This window comes from Lichenostomus cassidix, chromosome 21 (genome assembly GCF_008360975.1).
Source record: "Lichenostomus cassidix isolate B80296 chromosome 21, HeHo_3.0, whole genome shotgun sequence".
Classification (NCBI taxonomy): Eukaryota; Metazoa; Chordata; class Aves; order Passeriformes; family Meliphagidae; genus Lichenostomus; species Lichenostomus cassidix.
In genome coordinates this window covers 482,678-509,023 of record NC_139501.1, presented here as the reverse complement: position 1 = coordinate 509,023, position 26,346 = coordinate 482,678, and the positions used below count along the sequence as shown (strand labels likewise).

Below are 26,346 nucleotides of genomic sequence, written 5' to 3'. Positions count from 1 at the left end.
TTAGTTGCTTGCAACACTGGGAAATGTCTTTAGATGTTGTTAGTAAAGAAGTTACACTGCATATTTGTCTGCTGTAGGCAGAGATTGATGTGGAAGAGAATTTTCCTTTTTAATACTAGAAGATTAATGGAATCTCTGTCTCATTAACTGAACCATCCGTTCCTTGTGTTAAGGTTTAATTTTCATGGTATCCTTTTAACCTTCCTTTAGAGTGACCACAGACTTCAGTGTGAAAGAAAAGGCAATTTTTTTTTTTTTTAATACAGTGGAGAAAATTAGTTTGTCAAGCAGGAGTGAGTCCTAGTGTTTCATCCCTTTGGTGTGTCTGACAGTCATGGGTGTTGGAGCTAGTGTATGTGGGGCCTCTGAGTGCTGGCTGGGCAGATGTTCAGTCTGCATTTACAAAAGCTATTTATTTTTCTTGTTATGATGATGGGTAACTTCTTTGAAAATGACCAGCGTTTTTCCCCACTTCTCCGTATTTCCTTGGTATTTAGCAGATAAGTCAGTTAAATGCCTCATGCTGGCAGCACATTTCCCCTCTGTCATGATAACCAGTTACTGCATCTGGCTTTCAGGACTGTTGAAGATTTGAAAAACAATGAAAGTCAGTGGAAGGATTCTCCTCTGGCCACCAGGCATCGAGAGATGCTGAAACGGTGCAAGACACAGCTTAAGGTTTGTAAGTGATTCAGTTCTCAACTAAATGCTTTTGTAGCCTGTCTGTGTGTTGACTTGGTGTCCTAATGTTTAAGTACAACTTCTCTCTGATGCTGTTTGAAGATGGTGGGTTTGAACCTCTGACCCATGTGAGTGCTGCACTAGATGGAGGTCATGATACAATATAACATCAGCAGTGAATTTAAGATTCACAGTAACACCAATAAGAAAATTCTGTGTTTTTTAATTGGAGAGACCAAGCAAAGGGACTGTGCTTTATTCAGGAGTAGCTGTGTGTGCACAGTCCATGCACGAGGAGGACCTCCAAGTCATTGATATCACACAGAATTCCTGCAGAGATGAGTAAACTGTTTCTTGAAGGCCTGTTCTGCTTAGATCTTCCTTGTAGAAATTGGCACAGATTTTCTGAGCTGTAGCTCCAAAATGGCTTTAATTGCACATTTTCCTACTTTGATACCTTTGTTACTTCTCTCATTGTTCCCATTGAGGTTGTAAAAAGCACATCTGTCCCTGCAACTCTGAGTTGTATTTTACTTGCTATGTTGGGGCTTATGTGCCCTGTTTTCTTGCAATAAAAGTGTATTGTAAGAAGAGACCACTGTATAATTGTGATTCACAGATAAACTGATTATCTTGGAGAGGCTTCACATTCCTTTATGTTGTCTTGCCCTGGATTAGTTTTTGTGTGCATGTTCTGCAGAAACTGGTGAGGTGCAAGGCTTGTGCAGATGCTGGTTTGCTGGATGAAAACTTCCTCAGGAGATGCCTGAATTTCTATGGCATGGTGATTCAGCTGATGCTTCGCATTCTTGACCCTGCCTATCCCAAGTGAGTGTCAGGATTATCTGCGTAAGTTGTATCAAAGATATTTCAGATCATGTTAGAATGCTTACTGAATTTAGCAGTTCCAGAACTATTTTTACGTACAGTGTCTGCATCGTTATGTGGTTGTTACTTTATGTATGTTGGTGACATATAGCATTGCATGGAATATGTGTGTTATTCAGAGTTTAATATTCAGTTGGGTTTTGGGGAGTTCCCTCAGGTATGTTTGGTACCCTTGAAGTACTGACATGGATTTTTTAAAAAGTCAGTTTCAGAACTCCTATAAAGGGTTCCCATAGAAGAATTTCATAAGTGAGCACATGACACTTTCTGCTTAACCCTGCTGTGGTTTACTGTCCTTTTTGTTGTCTCTTTTGTTTTACAGCATAAAATTGCCTTTAACTCCTGAGGTTCCAAAAGTATTTGCAGCATTGCCAGAGTTTTACGTGGAAGATGTTGCTGAATTTTTATTTTTTATTGTACAGTAAGTAAAGTTATATTTGAAGGAAACTTGTACTACCATTTGCCCCTGTAGCAGGTGGTGCATGCATAAATTCAGGGTGTAAAAGTAGTTTTCTAGCTATTCTGCAGTTAATGTTCTGTTGAGGTTATGGCATGACAGCATTGCTATAACTATAATGCATAGATGAGCCCCACAGTCCCTTCTAATCTAAATTTTTCTTAAGAAAGTTGAAGGTTTTTTTGTTCCCTCCCCAGGAATTTTCTTTATGGTTTGCAGTGAGACCTTTTGATCTTGTGATATGTTAAATCATCACTAGAATAATATTTTCAAAAAGCCATAGCTTAAGAAGTAGAACATTAGGGTTTTTAATTCAGTTTTCCTTCTGTCCCTGTTTCCAGATATGCTCCTCAGGTGCTGTATGAGCCCTGTACTCAGGACATTGTGATGTTCCTTGTTGTCATGCTGTGCAACCAGAACTACATCCGAAATCCTTATTTAGTAGCCAAGCTGGTGGAAGTGATGTTCATGACAAATCCGGCTGTTCAGCCTCGAACACAGAAGTTCTTTGAAATGATTGAAAATCACCCTCTCTCCACTAAATTGTTAGTCCCCTCCTTGATGAAGTTTTACACAGGTAAGTGCTTTGTAGCTCACTAAGTGCACAATAGTATTCAACGGCCAAAGGCTGTTAGCTGTTGTAACTATTTAAAAAAAAACCAACAACCAACCAAAACAAAAAAAAATCAAGAACAAAAAACAAAAACCAAGCAAAAAACTCAGCAAAACCAAACAAACAAAAACCCCAAACCAAACAAACAAAACCCCCCTTAAAAACCCAGATAGATCTTGGGTCTTGTGAAGATGAGGCTTTATGAAAGACTCAGGAATTGGGGGAAATAGCATTAGATGGAACCTTGAAAATTCTAATCTTTTCACAAGCTGTTGTCAGTGCACAACTCTATCAGTGTGAATTGATGTGACAATTGCTTTTGTGGTGTTTAGATTTCAAAATTAAAGCTTTTTCTTGCTTTGCTTTTAAAGGAATATTGGGATTTTAAAACCCCTCATTGTAGTTTTGCTAGTCCTGTAGATTCAGATGTTTCAGAAGAATTTTTGCAGCCATAACAAAGCCAACTATTTTTATAGACTACCCAGAGTTTTCTTAGTGAAATTTTGGACTGTGGGATGAAGAGCAGAGTTGAATAGAGCAGAATGTTTTGGTTTCTGAGGATTTTTCTTCAGAAATGAGGTTGGATCTAGATTAGAAAATATATAGGGCTGCTTCTTTTAATGGGAATTAAGATGGAGACTTCTGAACAGGAATTGAATTTCATCTCTTAAAGTTTCCCTGTGTGCTTGGGGCTCATCACATTGGAGGCAGTAGGGAGAAGTGTGTTGCCAGCGAATCCTGGTGGGAAAGTTTTGGGATTTGTTTTCTTTTCCAGATGTGGAGCACACTGGAGCCACTAGCGAATTCTATGACAAGTTTACAATTCGCTACCACATCAGCACCATTTTCAAAAGCCTCTGGCAGAATATAGCTCACCATGGTACATTTATGGAAGAGTTCAAGTGAGTAAGAGGTTGTCTCAGGCTGTCATGCAGGCTGCTCAGGCAGGGACCTGAGGAGGTCACTGCCATTGGGAATGGGTGATGCTGCTTTCCATTGTATCTTATGTGGCAACTCCTTCCAGTAGAATTGGAGTGTTTCTAAACTGAGCTCTGGACACCACAATCCACTTGGCTTGGGGAATGGGATCGTTGTTGGAAATACACAGTGCAGGAGTGTTGCTGGGGTTGCAGTCTGCTCTGCACACCCACCTGCTCTGCCGTGATACCTGTGTTTCAATGTTTTCAGCTCTGGGAAGCAGTTTGTTCGCTACATCAACATGCTGATAAATGACACAACTTTCTTGCTGGATGAGAGTCTGGAGTCCCTAAAACGTATCCATGAAGTGCAAGAGGAGATGAAGAATAAAGAGCAATGGGACCTGCTGCCCAGGGTGAACAGAGCTGTTTTTCAAAGTGCCCTTTATTTATTTTTAATTTTTCAATACAAGACCATTAAAACTTTTTTATAAGGGGCAGCACCAAAGAGCTGGTTATGAGAAGCAGTTCTGGATGCTTTTTCTTGCTGCTAGTATGGCCATGGTCACTCTGGATGACATTCTGCAAAAAACCATCATTCTGCATAGTTATGTTGTGGCTGGCAAAGAGTGTGGTGTGAAGTGGAAATAGTATAAAGTTTCACATTACTGTGCACTTAATTCTAAGTGGAGAAACTGAGACTTTAACCTTCCTGAAGGAGGTTTGGGAAGATGCTCGCCAGTTGAATTGACTTCAAGGAATAGAAGCTTTTATTCTGTTAATGCATTGGTCCTTGGTAGATTCGATGCAGACAATTATAGTCCTGTACCTCAGAGCTTGGCCTGATTAAACAATAATTGTGTGTGTTGACCCACCAATGTCAGGTATTTCTATTTTAAGGTTATTGATTTTAAAAAAAGTACAAAAGGAAAAGCTATAAAGGTCTTGTTTGTTAAACATATTCTGGTTTGCACTTCTGAAGCTTTTCTTCCTGTCTCTGCCTAACAGCAAGGTAAAGTCATTACTGTAGTTACAAAATGAGCTGGTACATCATCTACAGATTGTTCCACTGGGGAGTGTTTATTATTTATGATGGTGCATAAATTAGAGAGAACCTCATTTGACTCTCAGATCCCAAGCTGGTTTTGAAGTATTGGCATTTGGATGGAAAGGAAGCATAATCCAGTTCTGCAGCTGTGAGGAGCAGTTAGAGGACGTAAACAGACTCAGTAACCACGGGGGCTTGTTATGCTGTTTGCATTCATTCTTTGGTGTTGCAGAATTCTGGAAAATTGGTGCAGACTTTAGTGCTAGGTAATAAAAGTGAGCAGCTGGGCCTTAGATTAAAAGGTGTCCCACATCTGTATGTGAATTACTGTGTGTCCTTTGTCTAGATCCCTTTAGCATTGTGGCTGTCAGGTTTTGATGGATGATAATGTAGGAAATTCCATGGCCTTGTAACCACTGTGTGTTTATTCTGTAGGATCAGCAGCAGGCCCGGCAGTCGCAGCTGGCTCAGGATGAGCGTGTGTCCCGTTCATATCTTGCCCTGGCAACAGAAACTGTTGATATGTTCCATATCCTTACCAAGCAGGTCCAAAAGCCTTTTCTCAGACCTGTAAGTCCTTCTCAGATTTAAGTGGGTTCTCTTCTTCTCTAACATCTCTGGATAATAACCTGGAACTGTTTGGTAGGACTTAGTCTCCATTCTCCTCCCCTTTCTCCAACTCATTAAAATCTAATTGCTGTTGATGTTATTTGATGTTGAGAGCATTACGTGAGTCACTGAGATGGTGTGATCCTTGCAGACAGAAACTGTTTGCATGGCATTTTTCACTGGCAAACATGCATAAAGAACAGGCACTTCCTGCAAGCCTACCAAATGAAAATGTTATTAGTTATTAATTCCTGCTCTTGTGTGCAAATCTAACAATAATCTTCTTTATCCCTGCCTTCACACTGTGATCTGTGTTTTGCTTTGCTTTTGTAGGAACTTGGACCACGACTGGCTGCTATGTTGAACTTTAACTTACAGCAACTGTGTGGCCCCAAGTGCCGTGACCTGAAAGTTGAAAACCCAGAGAAATACGGGTTTGAACCAAAGAAGCTGTTGGACCAACTGACTGACATTTATCTGCAGCTGGATTGTGCTCGCTTTGCTAAAGCAATTGCTGATGATCAGGTGAGTTCCAGAAAGATGAAGAAGGGCAAAATCGCTGTGGACAAACAGGACTTTGCAGAACATTCTCGAAGCATTTCATCTTGCTTGTGTGCTGCCAGGCAGTTTGTCTTACACACCTGCAGTTTGTTTTCTCCTAGCAGATCACTCTGTTTATATTCTTTTTGCTCTTTGTACATGGGTGTTCCCAGAGTTTTGCAAACCTGTAAACATACATAAATATCTATAGCACTTCACACACATAGGAAATTTCCTGAGTATGATGTGCGTATTACCTACAGCCTCATTGTAAATTAGCAGAAGTACTTTGTCCTTTGTACGTGGGAGAACTGAGGCACACAGAGTTTTGAGTCCCTCCCCTTTCCTCATCGAAACATGCAGAGCTGGGACCAAGAGCCTTATTTACAAATAAAAGTTCATTCTCTAGATTAGCAGTGTCCAAATTGTATTCCCTCTGAAATCACTTTATTAAATGGCTGTGTAATAAACTGACAAAGCACAGCATGTATGAGACAATTAAAGACACCTTTGAACTCCTCATGGTAATATTGAGAGCAAGATAAGCTATTGCTCTCCTTTGTGTTCTTCTAAAGTTGTCAAACTGCTGAGTCACATCTGTCCATGCCTGTGTCTTATAATACAAACTTTTCAAAGTATAGAGGGGAAAAAGTGTTCACAGTGGCCACTTGAGATTCCAGTGGAAGCTGTTTGCATATCTAGTGAGGCAGCGGTATTGGGGTAGCTCAAGATAATTTTTCTGTAGTTATTTAAGTTCTGATAATTGCAGATTATACCAGTAGCACTTCTGAAACAGACTTTATGAGTTTGCATGTGTATAATGAATATTTTTATGCTGTTCAATATATATGAAAGTGAGGGTTTTATCCATCATTCATCCATGCCAGCCACGGCAAATGCACAGATTGATGTAGGGATTCAAAAGAAAGAAGCCTGCGGGTGTGAGAACTGGAAAAAAGCTTAATTAACAAAGTAGCTGTTCATAAAAAAGGAGTGGGGGGAGTGACCAGTATCTTGGAAACTGTCAACGACAGGAAAGAAACACCACGGAAATGTGCGGTTGGTTAATGGCTACTGGTATTGGGAGAAAAAACAAACAAAAAGTTGCTAGATCATGGCAGGATCTCTCTAAAGCGTTTTGAGACATGTCCCGTTTGCAAATTGCAGCACGTAGGAGAGGCAATCTGCAAACGTTTATAGAGCCCTGGGCATGTTGCCATCCTTCTGTTCCCTCTGAGCACTAGAAAGGAGTTTGGGTGGGCACTGTGTGTCCTGGGTACTGAATGGCATTCCTTGGTGCAGTGTGGTGTAGATGAAAGAAGTGGGGTTGGTTGAACACTTTAAAAATCCCAAGGGAAATAGAAATCTGTGAGACTTAGTGTGTTTTGTTTTGTCATATAATTTAACCTTGCGCTGTAAAGTAAGTAACATTTTTTATTAAAAGGTTTATGTCAAAACATGGCAGTGTGAATTTAAAAGAAAGTGATGTCTCTGTGGAACACAAACAGCTACAAAAGTCCTTCCTTAACTTTCTTTTTCAGATGAAAGTAATGCTTGCTTCAGTTGCATTTGGTCTCTCTGGATATTCCTACTGCACTGGGTGGCAAATTTCCAGCATTCACTCTCTCTGAATTGTCTTAGTATTTTTGCAACATCTTGGGTTGGGTTTTTTGTTAGTTCTTGTTTGGATTAGGAGAAAGAATCACTTCTTTCTCAGTACTGTCTTGCACATTATCAAAGAAGTTAAGAATTTTTTTTTAAAAATAAGATTAATTTTATGCTGTATTTTCAGCCAAGACTTGTGAGAACAATACAGACAAGAGAATGGCAAGACAGGTATTTTGTCTTAAGAACAGTCCTAGTAATCATAGTCAGCCTCTCTGAGCGTCTTCCTTATTTTCTTTAGGTGACACTGCCTTTTATTTTTTTTTTTGGTCCTGAACAATTCTACAGTGGTGATGACCAGTAAAAAAGAATCATAAGTCTACTTCAAAATTGACATTTTGGTGCTAGATGAATGCTACCTACATACTGTTTGCTTTGGTGTAAGGCTGAGGTTTCATTGATCCTTCCTTTTGTAGTTTTAAAAATGCATTAAAATATCTTTAGCATTTTTATGGCATGTAAGGATACTACAACTCAGCAAAGTTGTCTTTTTATGCTCTGCTTGTAGAGGTCCTACAGTAAAGAGCTCTTTGAGGAGGTTATCTCCAAGATGAGAAAGGCTGGAATCAAGTCCACCATAGCAATAGAGAAATTCAAACTGCTGGCAGAGAAAGTGGAGGAAATCGTTGCCAAGAACGCCCGTGCAGAGATTGATTACAGCGATGCTCCAGATGAATTCAGAGGCAAGTGGAACTTTCTAAATCCTGACTATCTAGGAGAAGATGGATTTTGTGAGTTAATTTAATTCCATGCGTTAACAGCAACTGTATCTTGTTTATGAAACCTTGCATCTTGCTCAATTTCAATGATGTAAACACAGAGCTAGGAGTTGCTTTGGTTTTCCCTGGATTATCCTGTCCGTCCTAGCCATGCTTCACTTACATGTACTTGAAAACTGTAACTGCCCCCTCAGTCTGAAAACAAGGTGACAACAGCAAATGCTTAGTCCCAGTTCAGAAAGGGAAAAGTGCTGTGAAGATTTAAGTCCATTTAAGCATTTTCTGTAACTTCAGCATTGTGCTGGGGACCCTGAGCATTGGTCCTGCACTGGGGGATTATGGGCAGATAAAATTTGAAGCCGTTTTCTCAGTTTAATGAGGAAACACTTGTGCCCTCAGATCCACTCATGGACACTCTGATGACTGACCCTGTGAGGCTGCCATCCGGAACTATTATGGACAGGTCAATCATCCTGAGGCATCTGTTGAACTCTTCCACTGATCCTTTCAATCGTCAGACACTGACGGAAAATATGCTGGAACCAGGTAGTGTGGGACAGCTGGCCATGGGAGTGTGGGCTGGGGGAAGCAACGTGGAGACAGGTCTGTCCTTTCATAGCACCGTATTGAGGCCTCACTGGAGGTCACAGTTCTTTTAACTTGCACAGAAAAGTTCATTGCTTTTGCTTTTCCCTTTCCTGGGGGGAAAAATCCTCACACCTTTGCTTTCATAACTACTGGGCTGAAAAACTTTGATATATAAACAAGAAATGGCTATTGGTCACAAGGTACTTACAATACTATTACCAAGTAATTTAATATTTTTTCTTCTTTTTTTTTACCTTACTAGTGCCAGAACTTAAAGAGCAAATCCAAGCCTGGATGAGAGACAAGCAGAATGACCATTAAAAATTCCCTTGCAGTGCACACCACCACCAATGGGAAGAGCAGGGCATGGGCTGCTCTGGCAGGAGTGGAGCAGATACACTTGGGAGCTGTTGATGAGATTAGCACACCCATGGCACTGACTTGCAGTAGTGACCAGGAGCATGTGGACAAGGAGAAAAGCAGCTTAATTCTTGTACATATATTTAAGTGATAACGATGGTCAATAACATGGAGGACAAGCTAGGAAGTTACTTATGTTACAAAACTGTCCTTCAATATGTCACATTTTGGAGTTTTTACAGCTGAATTATTTTAGCAAAGACGAATGGATCAGGGCAGCATCCCTTCAGCCTTGTTTTTTACCGCCAGATGTCCGTTAATTTGATTGTGGTTAGAACCTTGGACATTTTGCTGCTAAAGTAACTTTTTTCTCTTTCCCTTCCTTTCTTTTTGTTCTACCCATCAAACCTGCACTGCTGTCTTTTTCTTTTGTAATGCAAAAAAAACAAACCCTGTGAAAATCAAAATCATTCCCCTGCCCTTAAAAGAACATATTCTGTGCGATAACTGTGCCTGCAACAAAGTGTTCATCTTGGGATCGTATTTTTATATTACACATATTTGCCTATTTGGTTTTTAATTGGTGTTAAACACAAGGATAATTTCAAAAAAGCAAAGACTTCAATACATAGATTTTAATTTCCATTCCTTGAGATGTCCCTTTCCTTTATGTTGATCAAGATGCTCTGGTACTTGTGAAAAGCCTTGAGATAGAAATATATTAAAACAGCTGCCATGAATGAGATGCTTGGGAATACCAGGATTTCACTGACTTTTAAAAAAATACAATACATTCTTTCAATGCTGCAGATCTATGCTAACTGACAGTTCTGAGCCATTGGAGCTTGTCCGCAGAGAGCAGATACTTTTATCCTTGGAGGCTGCAGTTTGGGGCAGGGGTCATTTTTTATGTTGCGTACCAATTTGTATCCATGGCTTGGCCTTACCAAAGCAGAAAGGGTGCAGGAAATGTAGAATTACGTTTTTAAAAAAAGAAAAAATATTCACAAACATTTTTATATTACTGCCCCCTGCATATGATACTTGAATTTCCTTTTTAAAAAGGATTTGAAACCGCAGTGTTTTAAAATTAAGTTGGGGAAAAAAAGGTTGTTTTTCTTTTATTTGTTTTTCGCCATGTCTTCTGTTCAATTCCTGACTCTCTTGAACTACAATAAATGATACACACTCGCACAGAATGTTTCCTTGGTCTTTCTTTTAAGTGTATCAGTGAAAATATAAAAAATACAAACTATTGGGTGTCTTTGTTTAGGTTTGCTGATAGTGATTTTATCCGGAGATAACTTAGTAAATTATGTGGAAATTTCTGTGCACACAAATACCAGTAGTACTTCAAACTCAGTAGTGTTCCCAAGCAGGTGACACTGAGCACCTATTCATAGCTCCGTGACAGCTGGTGACAGCTCCAGGGGCAAATTTGGTGAGGTTATATAGAATCCAGTGTTGGCCTTTTAGGTCTGCAAATAACTATAAAATGTGAAGATACAGTCGTGGGGTGGGCTTTTTGTTTGTGGGGTTTTTAGTGGTGCTTCCTCTTGCAGAGTGTGAATGTGTGTTTCTTTTCTCCAGCGATGGAAGATTCCAAAGCTTTTCTCTGCATGGACAGGTGCAACAGAGAAGCTTGTTTATTGACTGGTTTTATAGTAAGAACCTTCACTCCTTCCACATATTCAAATCCCCTCCTCTTTCCTCTTCATAAGTCACAAATCAAAGCCTGCTCTGCTTTTACCTGCAGGCTGCCATTCAAGCATCCAAACGCAGCATGGATTCTGACGTGTTGTAGGTTATGGTGAGCTGTGTGTTTTCTTTAGTGAAGACGTAATTTCTTTCTATATAAGGAAAATCTTACATGTTCAAGTGTCCCCTCATTACTAAGGATTATTGCATGAAATCTCTAGAAATATCCCAGACTTTATACTTTGTTTGATGAAGGACAACTGTCCAGTAGTGAGTATTTGTTTTTACTGGAGGATGATTAAACTATAGTTTCATCTTATGGGTTTTTTTTTTCTGCAAGCTAGTATCATATGTTACTTCTACTGACAGACTATTAATGAATTGGAAAGATGGAAGAAATGCTTCTCTAATTCAGCTTTCACAAATTAGATACGCCAGCACCTTTAGTGAGTAAGGAGCAGTTCAGTAAAATGAGAAGAGCACAAGCAGAAATAATTAACTCAAATTAAAACCAGCTGCTTGCTTTTGTGTGTCCTCTACAGGGCTTGGGACGCGTTACTTTCTAAGAGTTCTTGATATTTTACATTTGAAGAGTTATAACCAATATAAAGGTCTGTGAATATAAATGTTTTACTGAAAATTCTATATGGAACCAGCTCTTTTTAATGCAAGTACAAAATGAAAATTCTACAGTTTTGGGTTTTCACAGGAGAAAATAGAAATATTTACCTTTGGTATGCGATGTTTTAATCAACATAATGCCCTTCAGAATCTGAATTTATATTTATTCTGCCATTGTGTCAGACTCTGACCTGAGAAATATAAATAGCAAAGTGCATTACTGAAATGTTTTGTCTAATTATGGCATACGTCTGTCATTTGAAAACATGTCAATACAGATATTGCACAAGAGACAAAGTCTTGACATAAGTGGCCAAAACAATTTTATCTGGGGAACTAGTATCAAGTATTTCAACGTTGTGAGCTCAGAGAAGTGTTCCCCAAATTCTGCATTTGTGAGCAGAATAATGAAATGTATTTTAATACAAGCAGCTGAAGTGCCATTCTATTGTGTCTGGCCACAAAAGTTAATCAAACCCCTGTCTTTCAGTGGATAGTGGACATTTGAGTAACTGAAAAGCAAAGCTGAAGCTGGATTAAAAATCAATCTCCCACAAAAGCATATCAGTTGTGTGACAATTCTTAGTTTACTTAATGCTACCTGCAGTTTTTTGTGATTTCCCTTCCCCTCACTAATGTGGCATTTACCTTTTTCAATCCAACTGTAACCTCACTGCAATACAGAGGCTTTGTACTGGAGATCACAGAAACTATCAATGGATGTAGTTACATTTGACATTTTCATGTACGTGCAGAATATAAATGTCCCTGAGCAGTGAATGGCTGATCCCAGCGGTGGCGAACTTTTGCCGATGTTACAGAGTGTGCTTTTCTTGGAATTTTGAGGTTATATTGTAGCACTGCTCTCTCCTTGTACTCTAGCTCTACACTGGAGACTAGGGAAATTCCTGGGGCAAGTGCTGATGCTATAGCAATACAATTCAGGACAATTGATTATATTGTATCACAATTTATACTTATGTAATGGCACAATTTACATCTCTGTCAACTCCTCCCTGCTGGCAGCAAGGACAGCTAATGTTGTTAATAGCAGGATGAGAAGGCTGCTGTCAGGCAGCGAGAGGTTTCCTAAGAGCCCCCAGGAGCATTGTAGCAGTGTAACTGTGAGTGCTTCCCTTCTCACTGAGCTCACTGCCCTCTGCCCTGCATTTAAACAGCCTTCCCTGTCTCAGTGATTGGAGTAATCTCAACTATTTTTCTCTGTAGTAATAAATGCAAGAAATTGCTACTTTCACTTTTCTGGTGTAGTAATGCTCAAGGACAATTTTCTTGAGCTGAGGACCTGCATCATGTAACTTTTCTTGAAAAAGACCATCTATATTCTTGATTTAAGCACACACATACTTGCAGAGAATTGAAAGTTTCTGCTCTTTTCAGGGCTGTGTGGTGTTGCCAGAAGATAAAAGGGGTAAGAATGATTCATTTCCTATAAGGGAATGGACTCAAATTTTTTTAAACAGGATTCATGGAACAATATAGTGGAATTCCACTGAAGTATATTTTTTAATAGTTCTAAATTACCCAAGGATATCTGTCTTTCAAAAATGATATTGAGAAGACCATTCTAATTAAATTGAGCTAAAATGCTGAATTCTATACTTTACTGTTTTCCATCATGTAACTTGGCATTCTCTGGCTGTTTTAGCAGAGTTGTTCAAGACTCTGTGATCAACGACCAAATTACCGTGTGGGAGCTGCTCTGAGTGAGCACTCCCCAAACTTGGGCATTGGACTGATGCAGGAACTGCTGTTCCTAGGAGACACTATACAAACTTTGCTGCAGTAAAATAATCACACTCTCTATTGCCATGGAGGGCTACCCAGTGTCTGGGCAATTTGCAGATTTTGAAACTGGTTTGGTTTTTTTGAGATGTTCTTGGCCTTTTCAGAGAATAGCTGACCTAATTCTGCATAGGTCTAGGTAGAAGTTAGCATTGTTACACCACACTAAAATCACCATTAAATCATCTGTCCCATCAATAGGAAGTGTTCCAAAGTTTAAATAATGGTATTTTCTGGGACATAGGAAAGCCACCTATTTTTGACTTGTTTTTGTGGCAATATTTCCCTAACCCCCTGTTCAGCCACGTATGATTTGGCTTCTGCATCTGTTATCATATCTGCAGGTGAGACTGGCAAGAGGAAATAGTCACTTTTCACCAAAGTGAGAAACAACTCATTCTCCCAAGAACCTGAAACTTAAGGGAAACAAAAGAGACACAGTGGAGATTAACATAGCTAATAGCCAGGAGGCTGTTAATAGAAGTACAGCTTGTTCTGAAACGAGAAATCTCAGGTCCTGAATGTTCTCAACATCTTAATTCCAAGTTGTATACGATGGTGTATGAAATATATGTAATTAAGGCATTTCATGGAACATAATTTTCTTTAAGACGCTTGTAAGTTTAAAAACGAACCAGTTTCTAACAGCAGAAATTACCAAATTACTAATAATGAGGAACTTTAAAGCTAAATTATTGTCACAAAAAATCCCCTTTACTATGAGAATATGCATTAAATTATCGAAAGTATGAGAGTTAATACGGCATCATTGACTAAATTTAATAATCTGTCTAAAAATAGATTATGAGCTCTACAAAAATAACTCGGGCTGCTCAAGGAACATTTTGAAGGGAGGGAGGGAGGAAGGATGGACAACTAATCTCTCCCCTCTGAGCTATCACCCCTAGGCCTAGTTTAGGATTCCAAATCCCCCTGAATCATCCTGAGTCGGGAGCTGGGGAATTCGCTACCTCAGACACTGCGTTCGACAGTGGCTGCGCACCTGCCGCTGGCTCTCGAGCTGGGGCGCCCACCAGCCGCACACATTACGCTGTATCCCAGCTTTTTTTAGCCACGGGTGCCCATCTGTGCACACATCACGGCGTGTCCCTGCTTTGTTTCGCCACAAGCACCCATTCCTCCTCACGTCTTTGGGAAAGCAGCCGCCGCCTCAGGGGCGCGCACGGACACAGCGCAGAGGAACGGTGCTGCGACTGGACGCGCTCGCGCCGCTTCTGATTGGCTACGACGGGAAGATGCCGAGTTCTGATTGGCTGAGACTGGCGAGGGGCCACCTCCCCGCGGCGGAGGGATCGGCTCGGAGGGCGGTGCCGCTGCGGCTGCGCACCGTCGGGAGGCGCTCGCGGCGCAGCCGGCTGTGATTGACAGGCCGGGAGGCGGGCACACGTGGCTCTGCGCCTCACCATTGGCGGGCTGTGCGGCCGGGGGCGGGACGGCGCTCGGCGATTGGCGGAGCGGGGGCGCTCCCCCCGCGGGGCGGGCGCGCAGCCCGCTGTCCCTCAGTGCGGGAGCGGCGCTGAGGCGAGCGCGGCGCTGCTTGCTGCCGGCGCGGCTTCGCTTTTCTCCCTCCCCTTTCTCCCCTCCCTTCTTCCCTCCCTCGCCCTTCCCGCTCCATTCCCGGCGGCGGGGGGATCTCCCGGCCTCGGTGGAGGCGGCGATGGGGATGGCTGGGCTCTTCTCGCTGCGCTGCCCCGCCGGCTGCTGACCCTGCACCTCCCGCGTCCCGCGGACACCCCGCGCCAGGTGAGGGGGCCGCGCTGAGGGGTCCCTGCGCTGGCAGGGGGGGCCGGAGCGGGGCGGGGGTGGGCGATGCCGTAATGCGGAGGGGGAGGCGGCGGTGCTGCCGTACGCATCTGTGGGGCCCCGCGGAGGGATGAGACAGAGAGCGGGGGGATGGATGATGGATGGATGCATAGATGCATAGCTGCATAGCACTGGATGCCCTGGAGCTGTCAGGGCAGCGGCGCAAGGGCGTGGGGCCCCGCTCGGCCTTGCCATTTGCCCGATGCATCTTCTCGTCCCTCGGGACGCTTCCCTCCCTCGCCTCCCTTCCCATTCTTCCTTCCCTTCCTCCCCTTCCCTCCTTCTTTTTCCCCCCGGTGGCCGCTCCCCGGCCTTTCCATCGGCTGGATGCCGCCCGCCGTGCCGCGTTCCGCCGTCCTTCCCCTTTCTAGCTTGGATGAGGCGGAGGCGGCAGCCTCTTGTTCAGGGGGAGGCACAGCCCTTCCGTCAGGCGGGCGATGCGGGACTGTGGCAGGATGGTGGCTCTCGGGGCGGGTTTTGTGTCCCTGCGTGTCCCGCTGCCCGGCTGGGCTCGGCGCGGCTCCCGAGGCAGCCATGTTGGGATGATGAGCTGACAATCCTGGCAGCTCGGAGGAGGCGGCAGCGCCTGGCGGCTCGGGGGCTCCGGCGGAACGGGGACATTCACCGGGAACAGATGATGAATTTATAGCTGTTTTCCGGAATGTAAAATACGTTCATACCAAATTCTAAAGGATACTTCGTTTCCAGCTCCTTCTTAGCTCAGTTCTTTTTGCTGTTGCACAATCCAGTGTTGGTAAATAGCCATGTGTGCATGTGATCAGATTTCAGTGCCTCGCCAAGTTCTGCAGCACTGGCAGTTCGATCTGGCATCTACACCTGGTACAGATATAGCAGAGCGTGTGTGAGTTCAGCTGAGGGATCACACTGTCAGCACTGCCTGAGCCTCATGCAGCATCTAAAATTGGCTCTGCTGGGGCCCCCTTTTTCAGAAACCTCTGCTGCCCCGAACAGCTGTTTTGCCAGCTTTCCATATGCTTATCTCTGTCCCTGATTTATTTACTGAGAGCTGGTGCACTAATTAAGTTACGAGCAATTTTTTGGTTTAAAAGTTAGCGCATTCTGTGGTATGCAAATATGACACAGTGACTGGTTATCTTAAATAAAAATTATTCTTTTTTATTTGTGATGTCTGGTGGGTTTTTTTGTTTTTTATTTGAATGCAGAGATACAGATTTTGAACATTGTTTTGTAACCACTTCAGCTTGTTGCAGAGTCCTCTGAATGTATAAATAATAATTTGAATCTAAATCCCTGCTCTGCTTGTAAGTGTACTTAAAAAAATAGCAATATGTTTGTATTTTTACATTGCAAAACAACTGATTTGCCAAAACTTTCAAATACATCCATGGGTTCAAGTCTTAATGTTTCTTCAAATATTTTTGTGAAAGTCCAGATCTATTGGATTTGTCAGCTTGAATACCAGTAAACAGACAAGATATTTAGATGATTTGTTTAATGACACACTTTAATATTAAAATCTCACTGTGTGACTTACAGGGTGAGTATTTTCTAATAATGGTTTAAAATAAGTGCAAAAGTAGAATGTAGGATTTGCTTTTTGCTGATGAAGCTCGCTAAACAACACAGATATCACCTACCGCCTGTTTTGGAGCCCATGGTAGATCACCTCAAAGAGTCACACACAGCTCCTTTCTTGGCTGCTGATTGGATTCGTACAGACTGAGCACTAAAAGAGACACAGCTAGTAGACTCCTTCCAAGACATTAGGGGGATGATTCATTCTAGCATGGATGGCAGCCTTCTAAGCCTATAATGAACATTAAAAAAAAGTTGTCTTTTATGAATATCGTTCTTCTAAATCTGTACCACAGACTGTAATGCATATTTTGGTTTTCTCTTTTTCAAGTTAGGTTTCCACTCTCTAGTCAGCATTTTGTAGTAGGAAGTGATATTACTAGTAAATGTGAACCCTGAAAAACCAGTTGCAATTTATTATCTGTGATGCTGTGCAACTTGGGGCTCATTTTGCCTTATTTTACCATTCTATGTGATGAGGGCAATGCTGCCTTTATAAAGTGTTATGACCAGTAAAAATTACTGGTAAGTGGAAAAACCCCTCAAAACCCCCTAACAGCTCAAATGTATGGAAAGCTTGGCCAGTTACAGTTTTGTTTAATTTTCTTATTAATGAAAACTAAATCTTGCATAGTGAATTGATATTCAAAACATTTGAAATCCATGTGCAAATACAAGTAGGTGTTTTGCTTACTTCAGCTATGAAAAACAGCAGAGTTCAGAACAAATGAGATTTAAAATTATACCGCATTTAATTTTCTGTCAGCACAAAAGTTAGGGTTGGGAAAAATTGGTAATTGCAGAAGTCTGGCAGTTAAATTTTCATGTTGCAGGTGATTGTGTGACCTGTTCTGTGAGAATCTCTTCACAGCTGTGTTTCAGACTGTCATTTGGTTAGTGCATATGGAGTCTCTGGAGGTGTGATTTTCATGCTTTCTTATTGTGAATATGATGTTTAGAGGCACTTGAGAACATATATAGATATATTGTAAAGTAGATTATTCTTTCACCCCACCCTCTGTTTGCTAGCTTCCCAGATATAGTGGTTATCTGCAGAAATTAGTGCAGTGTTCTGAGAGGTGTTTTTATGGAAACATCAGAAAAAGATTCTTCATAGGACTCTAAAGTAAGAAAGGAAAGCAAACTCCCTTGCATTTTATAAACGATATTATAAGAACATATTGGACAAAGTAAATTGTGTTGTTGTGAACTTTAATGTTTTGCACTTGACAGATTATTAAATAGTATTTCATAAACAGGACGCTGAGTGGCCATGTACAGTAACATTCCTGCTTCTAACAGCAATATTCAGGGTAGGTTTGGGATGGTCTTGTCACTTGGCTTCGGTGTGAGGTTTCTACTTAGGCAAGGGTCCTGTTGGAGGGGGGAGAGCCAAAATTCTCAGGGTGGACTCTGTGGGGGAAGAAGGTTGTAATGAAACTGCACATTGGATACTTTGTTCCACACAAAAGTGGGCATCTCTGAGCAAGAGCGGAGGAAACAGTCTCCAGAACAGCCCAGAATCTTTGAATGTCGTGTGAATTCATTTCCCAGTTTTCTGCTCTATTCCATGTTCAAGATTTTTGTGAAGCTTATTAAAATTTCATACTAACCCAGAGCAGGCAGTGTGGCTGTGTCATTAATCATTGCTCAACCAGTTTGCTGTACCAATGACATTGAGATTCAGTTGGCTTGCTCCTAAAGACATTCTTCTAGTCTGATGAGATACCTCAGGTACCTGCAAAAATGAGGAATGCTTTGAATTGCTTCTACTTGAGGGAGTAATTTAATTTCTGCCTTCACCATGTGATGGCATTAATGAAGTCATTCAGTTTTATTAAAAACTTCTTGTACTGTGGGAAGGTGTGTCATAACTTGAATTAAGCATATGTTAGTACTTTTACCAATTGTGGAACTTAATTTAAAGCTGAAATGCTTCTGCTTCAGACCTGCTAGTATGTTTTGTACTTCTGTGATCACAACTCTGAAGTGAGCATTTCACTGGGTATGTGGTGTATCAATAACCAGAAAGGATGTCAGGATTTCTGGGCATGACTGATCAGGGTTGAGTTCTGCCCAGGGTAGGTCAGGTTCCACATAGAAATGACTGCATTGAGTCAGACCAAGAATTAATCCAGCTCTGAATCCTCTCTTCAGCAGAGAGAAGATTAGCAGATATTTAGAATATAAGGATAAATCAAACATAAATCATGTTTTCTCACTATGGTAGTCCAGGTTCTGTGTGTCTGTGCCATGGAGGCTTTCATAGCCAAGGCAGAAGCTTCTCAGTAGGACTTGTTCTTTGAATCTTACTGCTTTTTGAGGCTGTTAACTACAGACAGTATCCAGTGTCAGTGAGTTAAACTTCTCAGTTGTGGTCCAGCTGAAAAACTTGCGTCTAATGGAAAAGGCTGGTTGACACCAATACAAACAACCCAGTCTTTCTAACCCTGCATTCCAGCACTGTCTTAGACATGCCTTGAAGTTTGGATAGTGGGTGGGTGTCAGGGATAGTTTCCTGCAAAGAAAGTGCCCCATCATTTAGATGTGGCAGGATTTGAACAAGTATTTTGATAATGAAGATTAATTTAATGGTGGACATTTGCCTGAAAATAGCAATATTTACCCCGAAGGCAGTAATTCTTGATTCGTCTTCTTCATTGCAGTGTGTCCTTTAATCAGTAGATATACAAGTAGTTGATGAGTTGTTATTGCCTTTGAGAAGAGGACTTTCCCAGGACTGCAAGAGATTCTTTAAGGGTACACCCTTTTCTCTGGAGTCATGTGTATTGAAAGTCAGTGTGCTGTGGCTAATGACAGTGTTAGTTTTAATATTATTGCTAATGTATTGTGGCAGCAAGGACTGGCAGTGAGAACCTGGATATGGGGTATATGGTCACTGCTTCGTGCTGAAATTTAAGTAGCTGTGTCTTTACTGCTAAAATTATCTTTGTTAGGTTAAGCCTAACACATGTTGCAACTAGATATTTATTTTGGTATTGGCATCCTTGCTTTCTGGAAGAAAACCAAGTAATGAAAACAAATATTTGTATACTTCAAAAGAACTGCTTCATGTGACAGAAACTTTTGACTAGGGAGACTGTGAACAGGTGCTGATAAGTGTATTTCCAGTTCTGGCTTTGAAGTGACACCCTTTGGGAAAAAGGGAGGGTGATCTGCAAACCAGAAATTGAAGTTATCAAATACCTTTGAACGTTCCTAAATTTATCAACATCTCAAATACAATAGCTGTAAATAACTAAATTATATTTTTCTCCTTAGAAAACACCAACAAGAAGGATAACTTGAAAGGCTCTTGACCACTTCCAACTCCTTGACTGTACTACAAGCAGCCAAGATGTCAGGGGCTTCAGTGAAGGTGGCTGTTCGGGTCCGGCCTTTCAATTCCCGAGAAACCAGCAAAGAGTCCAAATGTATCATCCAGATGCAAGGCAATTCAACCAGTAAGTTTATTTTAATCTTGTAAGGGAGTCTTTATCTCTTCCTGATATTCCTACTGAAATACTTTTTTTCTGCCAGACTGAGAACTGTACATTGTGTCATCTAGAATTAGTCTTTTTAGTTATTCTGCTTTCCGAGGCTGTCATTACAAACTAGATTATCTCTGAATGTGACTAGAAAGACTAAATCACAAGTATTTTGATTCTGATGCAGTTGTTCATGGTGTTTGCTTCTGCTGATCTGAAAATTCTGCAGAAAGATTAGAGTACCAAAGTGAAAACCTTTTTGTTAACTTCAGTGTGTGGGAATATCATGTGGGTTAACAGATACATGGGTACATTGCAGACCACCACGTGATAATTGTGGTGGTGTAAGTCCTGCTTGGGTCTGGTACTTTCGTTAAGAACATAATTTGGGTGAGAAAGCTGAGATGAAAAGGATATCAAGTTTTATGCTTTCCAGAGTAGATGTCTAAATGACGGCATAATAACAGACTACATAAAATCATCTTCTCTCCTAACTAGTTAGAAGTGTTAGGCTTCTTATATAATTGTGGGTCTAATTTGGAGGAGCACACTGTTCTGTAGGAAACTGAATGTGGGTACACATTTTTGGTTGTTTGGTTGGTTGTTTTTCATACTTGAGGTCAAGGCAGTAGTGACAGCATTTGAGGGAGTGGCATTCCTCATCTGCAGACCAATAGCTCTGCCTATAAATTGCTCTTCTTGGGGGAGTTTTTCATTGTTATGTAATCAAGTAGAGCCGTCCTGTCTGCAGCTGTAGGAAGCAACACTCCAGGAGTACTGAGTTATTTCACTGTCTGATTACTTGAGTATTTACTCATGCCTGTTAACACAAAGGACGTTTAATACAGGCGTCTCCCTTTTTTTAAGCCAAGGTTGTACCTCAGCCTGCTTGTGCTTCTGCAGTGGAATTTAAGTCCTGGTTGTGGCCACTTAAATTACATACAGTGTTTATGGTTTCATTGGAAGAGACTTGTCATAGAGAAAAGAGCTTGTTTTTTGGTGCAGAAAATTCTTATCTTCAGACCTTATGTGAAATACTACCCAAAGAAACTTTTTTGGGGTTGCATTTCAAAATTCCCCTTTAAAATAGGGGGTGGGAGAGGTTTAAAGTAATCTTGTATAGAACAGGTGCTTGTATCCCATCATTGGATCCCTGTGTTGAATGCAAGAACTGTAGACTTCATTAGAGGACATTTGTTATGGAAATGCCACCAGGCTCTGGGCTCCAGAGCTTTTCTTGCTGCAGTCATCACAGCAATCATTTTAGATGCTTAAGGTGTGTGAATTCCAGAAGCCTGTGGAAACACCTTGTTTGTGGTACAGCAAGAAGAGTGACCAGTCAGTCTCTGGCAGTTTGTTTGTGGGAGTTCAAGATGTGGCACAGACCAGACACTGCTTCTGTTTTTGAATGCTAGAGCTGCACTACAATCACACATTTCCAAGAAACTGCATCAGCTTTCAAAAGGAGAAAAATAATTCCTGATTTATCTAGTTGGAAATTTTTTTACAGAAATTATTACTTTTGCTATATTTTGTGCTCTGAAATGTTCTAATCTGCAGCCTTCTATTTGAATACCGTGGCTCTTATCAACCTGGGTGATGTGACAGATGGTCAGGCTTAAGTCATCGGGGCCATTACAGACTGTGGAAAGGAATCATCAGTTGCAATAGTTAAACATTGTTACAATCTGTGGGATATTTTTTACCTGTATTTCTTTCCCTCTTAGAGGAGAAATACAAGAAAACAATGGACAGAGGAATAGTTTAGGACAGAGGAATAGAAGAAGATTGTATAATAAAGGATATGAATAAGGTATTGTTTGGTGGGAGAAAAAATGAGCAGAAATCTTTTCTCCAAAGAATCTTCCTAACAGCATTGTCTGACACACAAAACTTCTAGCTGAAATTCTTCAGCTGGTATGCTTTTAGGCTACATAGTAAATTTGGGGGGCATAAGTGCTATTCTGCCAAAGATTATTTCATTTTATGATGCTCAGGTTTTTGCAGCCTCACATTCCATTCAGTCCTCATTATTAAGGACTGAACTCGCTGACCAATGGCTAAGCACACAAAGTGAAATTAGTGCATCTGAGACTCATATCTGATGCAGCAATTTCAAAATAAAGGGAATCCAGTAGTAATTCTAGACTAAGGAGTTCCTGCTTCACACCTTCAAATGTGCTAGTGAAGTGGTCAAGGCTTAAATACTTGCCTCTGAGAAGGTTATTTTTTCATTTGTGCACTGATCAAGTTGACAGGAGGCAAACCTGAGAGGCTGGTGATACGCTGAGTAGTGACTATTTTAAGCCTTCAAGACAGTTAAAGTTCCCTTATTGTGGAATTAAAGCCTAATGGACTGTCATGATACCGGATTGATGAGACAGTGTGAAGTCTGATAGCTAAGAAGGAATTTTGACTGTTCCTTGAACTTTAATTCTGTATGTATTGATTAGCCGAGCTTCTCTACAAATCTGTTGTGGGTCCTGCATTTAAACTTTGTCCAAGTCTGAGTTTTGTAAATGTGTTGGCAGAGACTGCTGCATTGCAGTGAAACTGAGGCAAAGTGCTCAAGATTATGTTAAGGGAAACAGTATAAAGATACAGCTAATAAAATGTATGACAGGTGTACTTTATTTATAAATAGTTGTAGATGAATGTGTGAAAAAATGAGTGGTTTTTTACATGCATAATGAAGTAGATTCTTGAAGTCAGAATGCCACCGGGGTTGTTGCCTGTCATGTGCTCTTGTTCCCCAGTTTTTGTTTGAATTTTGCTGTTTATGGCTTTGGGGATTGCCTGTCGTTCGCAGGATGCTTGCCAGCAAAGCAAAACGTCCCCTTGGGTTAGAAAGCTTAAGCTTAGTTTTGTTACACAGTTCTTTGCCTCAGAAGCAAAACAACGTAATTTTGTTTTGCACTCCTACAGAATTTCCTTGTTATCCTAGCTGGCTTTAATGTCATTTCCTCATAGGAGATCAAGACGTTTAATCAAGATTCATGGTGGGTCTCTGTCTTTATAATTTCTCACTATTTAAAAATGACAGTGCAGCTGAATACAGTTCTATATATGTCTGAATCTCAGAAAAAGAGAGTTTGCACGAGGGTCTTTAACCCATAATGTTGAGGACATTTGCTGTGAGTAATTGAGACTTCTGCTTTTCTGCTGAAAGGTTGGAAAATACGGGAATTTTGAAATCAATACTTGAAACATATTATTTGTCTCTCTCTCTTTTTTTTTTTTTTTGTCTACTCTACATGATGACAAAACTATTATTTTTTTTCCCTGTGTGGTTGGAAAGGTATTGATCTGCAGTAATACAGCATCTTGCACTTAAGTTGTCAGTCTTTATGTCTTAAATACACATTGCAAAACTGAGATTCTGCAGTTCAGCTGAAGTCACATGTGCTGACTGCATTAAGGGGCTGGAATTTGGCAGAAGGCCTGTGCTACTTGGATCATATCTAATTGCAGATGGGATCCATTTGAATGATACTGCTAGAAGTTCTTCAGTGGACATGGGAGAAGTGGGGGTAGGAGAAGAGAAGCTAATGGAGAAATTCTTAGAGACAGAGCAAGTTAGAAGCTGCAAAATTCTGCTATTGAAGTTAACTTGAAAGTGCAAAATACTTTCCAATGAGCTAATGTCACCATCAAATTAGTTGTTTAAAAACTCCATCAAAACAGTAACTGAGTGGGATTAATTTCAGAAAAGGCCATTTTTTTAATAGTTATCACTTAGAAACCATCCGAAGAAACATAAGCTTTGTTTTCAAAAGCAGCTGCTAAGCAAGTGGATTCAATTGACTGAATTGCTGTTTACATTTGGAGTTGTGTTCTAAAGAGCATATTCTTTAAATTACTGAATAGGTAGTTTGTCATGGCCAAAATCACCGGTGGCTTTTTTGAGATTAATAATAGATCATGGTTTTCAGCCTATCTTGAGTGAACATGTTTTGTCTTTAACTCCTGCTTTTTCCAATTTTTGTTTAGAAAGATTTCTACCAAATGCATCTTGCCCACAATGTATTAATTACTTATTCCTGTCCAGTTAATTAATTACTGTTTTTGTGGTGAGTGGAAAAAAGGTTCTGCAGTGTAATACATGAAAGCTGAACTATAGATCTAAGAGTGTTTTGTGTGTCAGTAGTTCTTGTGCTCATTCTTGTATGGGCTTTTCAAACATAACAAATATAAACAATGTTGGCAGCTGCTGCCTTGGGTTATTGAGCTGAAAAACGAAGCTGTACTGTGCCTAAAGACTTCCAGAGTGTTGTGCTTTTTCTGGTTTGGCATTTGTTTGTTTGAGGTTTTTTTGTTTTGGTTTGTTTTTTGTGCACTAGATGAATGAAAGCAGGATTATCATCTTGTGTGTGTGAGTGACAGAGTAAAACAAAGCTCTCAAACTAGTTCCTCTGAGATTATTGTATGTTCTGGTTTGCCATTAATGATAGCAGTGTAAAGGTGCACCTGCACAGTCCAGGTTATCTTGCAAGGTCTGAGTGCAACTGGATCCTCAGGTCAGGACTGAAAATGACATTAGAGCTGTCTCTGTTTTGCAGCCTTAGGGATTTCTGTGTCCACAAGTCTGTCTTAGTCACTGTGTCTGAATGCCCTGCAATATTGACAGCTCATATGTTTTTCTAAAAGTCTTGAATATTATTTTTGAGAATAAATAAAAATGTAGAGTTTTTTAGGTGCTTGATTTTCCTTCTAAAGGCTTTCTCACAATGGAATAAAAATAGCTTGAAGTGTTAATTCTGCACTGTTAAAAAAATTTAGAAGGTGACTTTGGGGAGCTGGGGGAAGATGAACATTTAATGATCTTTAAATGCTAGAAATGCAAATGCTGGGTCTGGAGCGAGACTGTGGGATGACTAGGGTGTTCCAGCTGATGTGAAATGCAGTTAGACTACATTATGTTATGAAGTTAGTATGGAACTGTAGCAGAGACATTTTACTAATGGACCCTGAGAAGTTTCTATCAGTGGTGAATTCTGCAAGTGAAATGCTTCCCCTCCAGAGTCAGTGCCCACTGACACAGAACTAGGCCTTTGGGGGTGATTTTTTTTATCAAGTGCTTAAATAAACTGCCACCTTTTAGTACGCAAGTAGAAGTAAAGAGAATGCAAATTGGTAATAGGAGCTACTTTAAGAACTGGATATTTTCACCGCGCAAATTCTTCCAGAGACATACAGTATTAAAAGCTGACTGAACTGACTTAATAAGCGAACTGAAATCCTTAAGACCTGACTCCCCGAGATGCCAGAGCTGCATGGTTCTCTTAATGTATTACTGGCACGTGTCTGAAGGTGAAAATGGTCTTAGGAGAGGCCATTGGCGATTGGTGATATCAAGTCAAAGCAGCGAGTGAAGGGAGATACTGTTTTACCTGCCTTGAGGCAGAAAACTTGAGCCCAGAATTCAGCTGGAGCACTTACCCAGCCACACACACAGACCTGACATGCTGCCTGTGCAGGAGGACATTCCCAGGTAATCCGTTGACAATGGAGGTTTTGGAATGGTTTTGGGTCAACTTTGCAGCTAGGGAGAACAGTCTGGTTCGGCTGGCTCCTGCCTGCTGCAGAGCCTGCTGGCATGCTGTTCTCCAAGAACACCAGCTGGAGAGCTGGTATTTATAGCTCCTGGATCTGTAAGAGCAGCTGAGGATGAGAGCAGCTTTCCAGCAGCTTCTGTGAGCGTTTGCCTTGTCCTGGTGTTGTTCAGCCTGACTCCCTCCCCCAGCCAGCCTTTCTCCCAGTACAGGGTTGAAATTCCACAGTGGGGAGAGAATCCGGTTGAATTCCAAATGAGCTGTTCTTAGCTTGTACTTGGTTTCCTTCCCTTTTAATGATTTGAAAAATGCAAACAATGCTTTGAAAAGCAAGCAATGCTTCACGGGCTGGAAGTGTCCATTTCCCTTCATTTATCTCTTATAATAACAGCCCTGAAAGTCTGTCTTATAAAGGCACTTTGGCCATAGATCTGATTGCAGCGTATGCCTAGGAAAGAAGCCTGTATTAAACGTGTCTTTGTGGTGTTATTCACGTTCCAGCAAATAGAGAATGCCTGCTCCACCCTGCTCTCTGTAAGGAACATGTTCCCATTGTTGTCATTCCAGTCTACAGATGGTGCAGATATATTTTCCAGACCCATGTTTTTTAAAAGACTCTGTATTTAATGTTAATTCAGTCTTGTGGAGTCAATTCTGAAAGCCTTAGATTTTTTGTATTGAATAAATAGTTTATCATACATAATAAAACTACTGTTTA

The 26,346-nt window shown here is 40.9% G+C and overlaps 3 protein-coding genes across 16 annotated transcripts in view; 2 read left to right on the top strand and 1 right to left on the bottom strand.

The window, feature by feature from the left end:
- UBE4B (ubiquitination factor E4B) overlaps nucleotides 1–10,284 on the top strand; it is a 34,313-nt gene extending 24,029 nt beyond the window's left edge. For all 3 annotated transcript variants that reach the window (XM_085080265.1, XM_085080267.1, XM_085080266.1), the window contains 11 exons: nucleotides 579–678; nucleotides 1,382–1,509; nucleotides 1,892–1,990; nucleotides 2,368–2,603; nucleotides 3,415–3,541; nucleotides 3,828–3,972; nucleotides 5,040–5,174; nucleotides 5,547–5,738; nucleotides 7,927–8,101; nucleotides 8,537–8,683; nucleotides 8,988–10,284. In XM_085080265.1, the coding sequence (XP_084936391.1) occupies nucleotides 579–678; nucleotides 1,382–1,509; nucleotides 1,892–1,990; nucleotides 2,368–2,603; nucleotides 3,415–3,541; nucleotides 3,828–3,972; nucleotides 5,040–5,174; nucleotides 5,547–5,738; nucleotides 7,927–8,101; nucleotides 8,537–8,683; nucleotides 8,988–9,046 (1,543 nt within the window). In that variant the 3' untranslated portion in view covers nucleotides 9,047–10,284. The remainder of the gene's footprint in view (nucleotides 1–578; nucleotides 679–1,381; nucleotides 1,510–1,891; nucleotides 1,991–2,367; nucleotides 2,604–3,414; nucleotides 3,542–3,827; nucleotides 3,973–5,039; nucleotides 5,175–5,546; nucleotides 5,739–7,926; nucleotides 8,102–8,536; nucleotides 8,684–8,987) is intronic.
- On the bottom strand, nucleotides 9,507–15,917 carry LOC146428173 (uncharacterized). Of its 3 annotated transcripts, XM_085080269.1 has the most exons (3): nucleotides 13,448–15,917; nucleotides 12,053–13,326; nucleotides 11,572–11,595 (listed from the first exon to the last, which is right to left on the bottom strand). In XM_085080269.1, exon 1 carries the CDS (start codon nucleotides 15,224–15,226, stop codon nucleotides 14,351–14,353), a length of 876 nt encoding a protein of 291 aa, XP_084936395.1. In that variant the 5' UTR covers nucleotides 15,227–15,917; the 3' UTR covers nucleotides 11,572–11,595; nucleotides 12,053–13,326; nucleotides 13,448–14,350. The 3 variants fall into 3 exon arrangements, with proteins under 3 accessions (XP_084936396.1, XP_084936397.1, XP_084936395.1); XM_085080270.1 differs by lacking the exon at nucleotides 12,053–13,326 and having other exon boundaries at nucleotides 9,507–11,595; nucleotides 14,179–15,917; XM_085080271.1 differs by lacking the exon at nucleotides 12,053–13,326 and having other exon boundaries at nucleotides 9,507–11,595; nucleotides 14,211–15,917.
- Nucleotides 14,831–26,346, top strand: part of KIF1B (kinesin family member 1B) — a 77,616-nt gene continuing 66,100 nt past the window's right edge. For all 10 annotated transcript variants that reach the window (XM_085080263.1, XM_085080260.1, XM_085080256.1 and 7 more), the window contains exons 1-2: nucleotides 14,831–14,971; nucleotides 19,871–20,052. In XM_085080263.1, the coding sequence (XP_084936389.1) occupies nucleotides 19,947–20,052 (106 nt within the window). In that variant the 5' untranslated portion in view covers nucleotides 14,831–14,971; nucleotides 19,871–19,946. The remainder of the gene's footprint in view (nucleotides 14,972–19,870; nucleotides 20,053–26,346) is intronic.

Coding starts and splice junctions, on each gene's coding strand:
- LOC146428173 (XM_085080270.1), bottom strand. CDS start 15,226: ATGGCAAGGCCGAGCGGGGCCCCACGCCCTTGCGCCGCTGCCCTGACA.